The following is a 6,512-nucleotide window of genomic DNA, read 5'->3' as shown; positions in this document are numbered from 1 at the left end:
CGACTTACTTGAGGAAGTACTTCTGGCCAGTGGCCGTGTAGGCCATCTCCCAGCCCGGGGGCAGCGGCGGCTCGTCGGTCAGGTCGTAGGAGCGCTGGCAGAGGTGTACGTGCTGCTGCGCGGGACTGCCCGCGGCGCCCGCGCCGGTGCCCAGCTGCAGGGACGCGGGCGACGAGTGTGAGCGGACGTGCTGGGCGCCGCCGGCCAGCCGGGGCCCCGGGTGGCCGCCCGACGAGTCGGTGCTGGACTGGCGCGAGTGCGAGCCCGAATCCGGCTCCTTGAAGAAGGACTCGGGCAGGATCTTCTTCCGCCACGAGCTGGGCTTGGGGTTCATGACAGAGTTGAAGAGGGCTTTGAGGTCCGTGTCGAGGTCCTGCGTGACGTGGATCACTTGCTGCCCGGGCGGCGGGAGCGGAGGGGGCGCCGAGGCCGGATTCATCTTCTGCAGGGAGAAGGGAGGTCAGTCTCTTATCGGAGTTGGAGGACGGGCTGGGAGGAAGAGAAGGGAGAGGACGGGTCGGTGTCGGCCTCGGGATACCAGCCGCTCGGCCGGGTGGGGGAGGGGTCCCTCCTGACCTCGGGAATTATGCAACTTTCTTGAAGCAAAGAAGTTACCGGGAATAGGAGAAGGAAGGGCGGGGTGGGATTCAGGGTGGGGATGGCGGACGTTGCTGCACTGCTGGTGGCAGAGGATAGGGCGCAGCTTTCCGCGGCCGGCAGCCTCTGCAGCCCACCTCCCCACCGCCCCCGCCCGCCCCCGGGAAGTCTCACCCCGAGCCAACCCCACGCCAGCCCGACTCCGGAAGGCAGAAGAGCCCGGCGCCCTGGACCCGTGCCGGGCAAGCGGGCGCGTTCCAGCGGGCACTACCTGGGCGCGCAGCGAAGCCGAGCCCGAGTGCGCGGCGGCCGCCGTCCCGCCCGAACTTGCCGTCTGGCCTCGGTCGCCCGGCTGCGTCCCGCGCGTGCGGAGCTGGAGCCGGGGCCCGACTGGCAGAAACCGAGCCGACTCGGTGCCTGGCAGCCCAGGGGCTTCGGCTCTCACATCCCCTGAGCTGGCCTCAGGCGCTCGCTCTCGGCGAGAAGGAGGCGGAGGAGACGCCGACAGCGCGGCCGCAGCAGCTCCGGGACTGTCCCATAAACAAAGTTTGGAGCAAACTCCCACCCCCAGGAAAGAGGCGGGCCCGAAAGTTGAGCTGTTGAATTATGCATGACCTGCAGGTCCTGAGCCTGCCTGCCTGCCCCCGCTCGCCCCTCCTCTTCCTCCTCCTCCCACCCCCGGCTCCAGAAACCCCTGGGCGTGTTGAGTACTTCACAGGGTAAGAGGAGACGGGTGCCCCCCACCCACTCCTCCCGGCCCGCGCGGACCTCTCCCGCGGAGCTCCGGATCTGCATTCCTTTTAGTTTACCACCGACTTGGGGCGGGATCAAAGGGAAAGTGGCCCGAGCCTGTTTAATCAAGGGGTTGTGGACCGAAACCCAGGCTGGGGGTGGCGGAGGGCAGGCGGGTGAGGGGCCCAGGCTGGGGAAGGGCCGGTCCAGGGCGCTGCGCCTTCTCCTGGAGCCCGGCGCCCAGGCCTGCAGAGCACCCGCAGCGCCGCGCTGACCCACGATGCTGCCCGAGGGCGGGCCGGGGTACGCCCCAGCGCGGGGAGACTCCAACAAGGCCAGCCTTTCCCCGGGAGGCTGCTTAGCGCTTGTGACCATATTTGGTCTGGCGAGGAGGCATTTTGGCCGCTCGACTTTCGATTGTCTACTAAAGAGCGCGGACGGTGCCCCACAGAGTGCTGCTGTCGCTGGAGATGCGGCTTCGCCCACTGGTGGGGTGTAAACAAACAGCCTCCAAACCATTCACCAACCCTTGGTTGCCTCGATGGCTTGGCCCGGGCCGCTAGGGGCCGAGAAGAAAGCGGGTCAAAGCTGGGAGCTGCGAGGCGAGAGCAGTTGCGCCCCCCCCCCCCCCCCCGTGACATCCGCGCGGTAGTGGGAGGATTGGAATGTCCTTGACGCCCTCCAGGGAGCCAGGTCCCGGCATGGAACCCGAGCAGGTGGCTGCGAGCAGAGAGGGGGTGCCGGTGACCCGGAAAAAGCCACCCACCCTCCCACCGACGGATCTGCTCGAAGGCTGAAGACCCCCTGCCCTTAGCCAGGGGAAGAAGGTCAAACCTGGCAGACAGCTGCGGGAAGTGGGAGGCGGTCGTGCCCTCCGGAGCGGCTTAATTCCTCCGCTCCCTCCTGCCCTTCTCCTTTGCGGAAAAACGGGAGGATGGCCAGGAGGTAGATTCCAGAAAGCCCCCACACCACCCTGTTGATTCAGATTGAAGTTTATTAAATAAATCAAATGAGGCAATATTTGTAAAACACCGCACAGCAGAGGGCAGGCTACCAGTGTTTGCTAAATTAAAATGTATTAAATGCAGACATTGTACATCAACATTTTTATAAGGGTGAAATAAAGGGGGTCAGTGCTGTGGCATAGTAGGCTAAGCTTCCGCCTGCAGCGCGGTTCCAGTCCCGGCTGCTCTACTTCCAATCCAGCTCTCCGCTCTGGCCTGGGACAGCATTAGATTGCCCAAGTCCCTGGGAGACCCAGAAGAAGCTCCTGGCTCCTGGCTTCGGATCTGCCCAGCTCTGGCTATTGTGGCCGTTTAGGGAGTGAACCAGTAGATGGAAGACCTCTCTCATGTCTCTCCCTCTCTGTCTGTAACTTTACCTCTCAAATAAATAAATAAATTTTTTTGGGGCTTGCGAATGCATCATGTACAGACATCCCCGCAGTCCTCATCACATCAGCAGACAGCCATAAGTCACATTTCACTTCCTGTTCCAAACCCATCTGTAATGCTCCGTGTCAAAGTCGTCGGCCAGCTCTGAGTCCTCCTCCTTAGGTGGGAGCTGAGCCCCAGGCTTGTGGAACCAGGCCCGGCGCTGCTTGGCAGACAGGGTGTCCAGGTCCAGGGGCATCACCAGCATGCGCCGTGGCTCCCTGCAGCAGATGTGAATGGTGGAGCCATCTTGCTTGACCAGCAGCACCGGGTAGAGGGGTAGAGGCGCGCGGGTAGGCCAGTGAGAGAGGCTCTGCTGCTGTGAGCCCACCAGGGGGACGCGTGCAGGCAGCGGGGCTTGGGGACAGCCGTCTTTATGGCAGTCTGCCACAGCAGGCTGCACACAAACATGATGGTGTTGGGCAGGCAGTGCCGGCTGGTACCCGTCAGCCATGACAGAGAACTGCCCAGCCGCAGGAACCTGACAGGTTGGTGACACGTTCTAGGGGAGGGATATGCCTCCAGGCTCATGAAGAAGATCCAGGCTGTGGCTGGGCAGCTCTGACCTCATAGCCAGGAAGAGGCCGCGGAGGTGACCAAGGCATAAGGGTGATGATGCAGCCCTCTCCTGATGGTACTCCAGGGGCCTGGAGGGCCGTGCTTACCCAAGCAGGCTGCCCACAGCTGCCATTCTTCCTCAGAGCCTCGGGGACATGTGTAGGGGTCAGCTGCAGACCCTGCTGCTCCACCTGCGGCCGCCGCTGTCATGGATGAACTTCACTGGTCACATGGGTAGGACCAGGGACAGGCAGAGGGTCACGGCCCATTGTGTACCCAGACTATAGCTGCGCGTTGCTCATGGCCTGCATTGTGCAAATAAAATCTTTTTAAAAGAATGAAATAAAGTCCAAATTAAACTCTGGGTTTGCCTTGAAGGAGAAGAGTTAAAGGGAAAAACAAGGTCACCCCTAGATTTGCCTTGGGAAAGGTGGGAGCATTTGGGAGCCATTGCCTGAAGGGTTGCATCCTGAGCAGGGGTCACGTCCCCCTTGTTTGTGCTTGGAGTTGTGCTCTGATTCAGTTTCTCACAGACCAGGAGAAGTCAGGGCTGTCACAGATGAAGGCAGGCACGGGGAGCATCTTCAAAGAAGCCTTCCAGGAGAAGCCTCTGGACTGGAGTGTTTTCCTTGCAGCAAGGTCTCTTCTTCCAGGACTAGCAGAGGGAAGGGGGTGCCACTCCAGGTCACGCCACGGAAAGCAGAATCCGCAAGCTATGCAACTAGAGGAAGTGGCCAGGACTGAATGGTTACTAATTCAGAAGTCTCAAGGCTGCCTTGATTTTTTAAAAAATGATTTATTTATTTATTTGAAAGGCAGAGTTAGAGAGAGAGAGGTCTTCCATCTGCTGGGTCACTCCCCAAATGGCCACAAAGGCTGGAGCTGGGCCTATCTGAAGCCAGGAGCCAGGAGCTTTTTCTGGGTCTTCCACATGGGTGCAGGGCCCCAAATGCTTGGGCCATCTTCCACTGCTTTCCCAAGCACGGTAGCAGAGAGCTGGATTGGAAGTGGAGCTGCCTGGACTTGAATCAGCGCCCATAGGGGATGCCGGCGCTGCAGGCAGTGGCTTGACCTGCTGCATCACAGCATCAGCCCCAGAGGCTGCCTTGATTAAAGATGGAAACTTGAGGCCAGCCCTGCTCCAGGAAGGTGAGAATCAGTTGGGATTGCATGGGCAAGGCTTCAGTCTTTATACCTTGCCACACTGCAAGAAGTAGATAGTAGAGGGCAAAGGAGTAGTCACAGAAGTAGAAATTGTCTTTTTTACAGGGTAATCCCCAGTGGCCAAGCAGCCTATAACATGCAATAGTATATGATTCAAGAGATTTGCTTTTGTCCGAGCCTTTCTAACAGTAGCTTCAGATTAAATATTTACATGGTCTCAGCATTATGGTGCATCAGGTTAAACAACTGCCTGTGACACCAGCTTCCCACATCAGAGCACCGGTTTGAGTCCCAGATGCTCTCGTTCCTATCCAGCTCCAAGCTAAAGCACCTGGGAAAGCAGCAGAAGATGACCCAAGTGCTTGGGCCCCTGCCACCCATGTGGGAGACCCAGATGGAGGTCCCAGGTTCCTAGCTTTGGCCTGGACCAGCTGCAGTCATTGCAGCCATTTGGGAAGTGAACCAGCAGATGGAAGATCTTTCTGTATCCCCCCCACCCTCTCTCTCTCTCTCTCTCTGTGTGTGTGTGTGTGTTTTGGTCTCTCTCTCTCTGTTATTCTGTCTTTCAAATAAATACAATGTTTTTAAAAATAAATAATATGTATAGGCTTCATATAATTAACAGATTCATAGGAGGTTGTATAGTGGACTGGGTAAATGTGTAAGGATCCTTCCAAAAAATGAAATTAAAAGATAGGGGCCGGTGCTGTGGCGCAGCGGGTTAACGCCCTGGCCTGAAGCGCTGGCATATTGGTTCTAGTCCCAGCTGCTCCTCTTCAATCCTGCTCTCTGCTATGGCCTCGGAAGGCAGTAGAAGATGGCCCAAAGTCCTTGGGCCCCTGCACCCACGTGGGAGACCCGGGAGAGGCTCCTGGTTCCTGGCTTCCGATCGGCACAGCTCCAGCTGTTGCGGCCATCTGGGGAGTGAACTATCGGATGGTAGACCTCTCTCTCTCTCTGTGTTACTCCTTCTCTCTGTGTGTAACACTTTCAAATAAATAAATAAATCTTAAGAAAAAAGAAATTAAAAGATAAGCTTATTTTTTTTAAGTTTTTATTTATATTCATTTTATTTGAAAGAGAAATAGACAAAGATCTCTAATCCTCTTGGTGTACTCCCAAGTGCCTGCAACAGCCACAGCTGGGCCAGGCCAAAGTCAAGAGTCTGGAACTCAATCCACATCTCCCAGGTGAGTGGCAGAGACCCAAGTTGTGAGTCATTACCTGCTGCCTCCCAGGGTATTGCAGTAACAGGAAGCTGGATGGGAAGGGGAAGGGCCATGAGTCAAAACAGGCACTCTGATATGGAACACGGGCGTCCCTTGCAGCTTCTTAACTGCTTAACTTAAATACACTTAAGATAAATCTTAGTTCAAAAAGTTCCACATCTAATACATTTTTCATAATACACATTTCCCATAAACTTTTTGAGGATCTCTCATATGATTTCTGGAGCAAAGTTTCTGAGTCAGCTAGGGCAAGATACATAAACTCTGTATTCTTGGGTTTCCTCCTTTGTAAACCAGGCACAATAACAGTGCCCACTTTGGAGGCCACTGTTGTAGCATAGCCAGGTAAGCCACCACCTGCGATGTCGGCATCTCATATGGGTGCCAGTTTGAGACCTGGCTGCTCCACTTTGCAATCCAGCTCCCTGCTAATGTACCTGGGAAAAGCAGCAAAAGATGACCCAAGCCCTTGTGCCCCTGCACCCACATGGGAGACCCAGGAGAAGCTCTGTGCTCCTGGCTTTGTGGCTATTTGGGGAGTGAACCAGCATATAAAATATATTTCTCTATCCCTGTCTCTGTGTAACTCTTCCTTTCAAATAAATAAAAATAAATCGTAAAAAAAATCAAAAAGTACCTACTTTAGGAGATTCTAGGTTAAAGCACCATACAAGGGACTAGCATTGTGGGGCAATGGGTTAAGCCACCACTTCATCCAAACTGAGTGCTGGTTGCTCTGTTTCCAATCCAGCTTTCTACTAACTCACTGGAAGACAGCAGATTATGGCCCAACCTTGGC

General features: G+C 56.1%; 1 protein-coding gene and 1 pseudogene across 4 annotated transcripts in view; both read right to left on the bottom strand.

Moving 5' to 3' along the window:
• The window catches only part of WWTR1 (WW domain containing transcription regulator 1), a 147,163-nt gene extending 145,995 nt beyond the window's left edge, over positions 1 to 1,168 (bottom strand). Inside the window, exons 1-2 of one of the 4 annotated variants that reach the window (XM_008266319.5) lie at positions 929 to 1,168; positions 9 to 442 (exon numbers count right to left, since the gene is read on the bottom strand). In XM_008266319.5, the coding sequence (XP_008264541.3) occupies positions 9 to 439 (431 nt within the window). In that variant the 5' untranslated portion in view covers positions 440 to 442; positions 929 to 1,168. Of the gene's footprint in view, positions 1 to 8; positions 490 to 771; positions 790 to 868 lie in introns of those variants that run through there. The other 3 variants (XM_008266317.5, XM_008266316.5, XM_008266320.5) reach the window with 3 other exon arrangements.
• Positions 1,169 to 2,811: 1,643 nt separating this feature from the next.
• On the bottom strand, positions 2,812 to 3,216 carry LOC149127117 (large ribosomal subunit protein mL55 pseudogene; annotated as a pseudogene).
• Between the last annotated feature and the right edge of the window lie 3,296 nt (positions 3,217 to 6,512).

Source organism: Oryctolagus cuniculus, chromosome 4 (genome assembly GCF_051225735.1).
Source record: "Oryctolagus cuniculus isolate XC-2025 breed Fujian yellow rabbit chromosome 4, ASM5122573v1, whole genome shotgun sequence".
Classification (NCBI taxonomy): domain Eukaryota; kingdom Metazoa; phylum Chordata; class Mammalia; order Lagomorpha; family Leporidae; genus Oryctolagus; species Oryctolagus cuniculus.
This window is presented reverse-complemented; position numbering and strand designations above follow the sequence as displayed.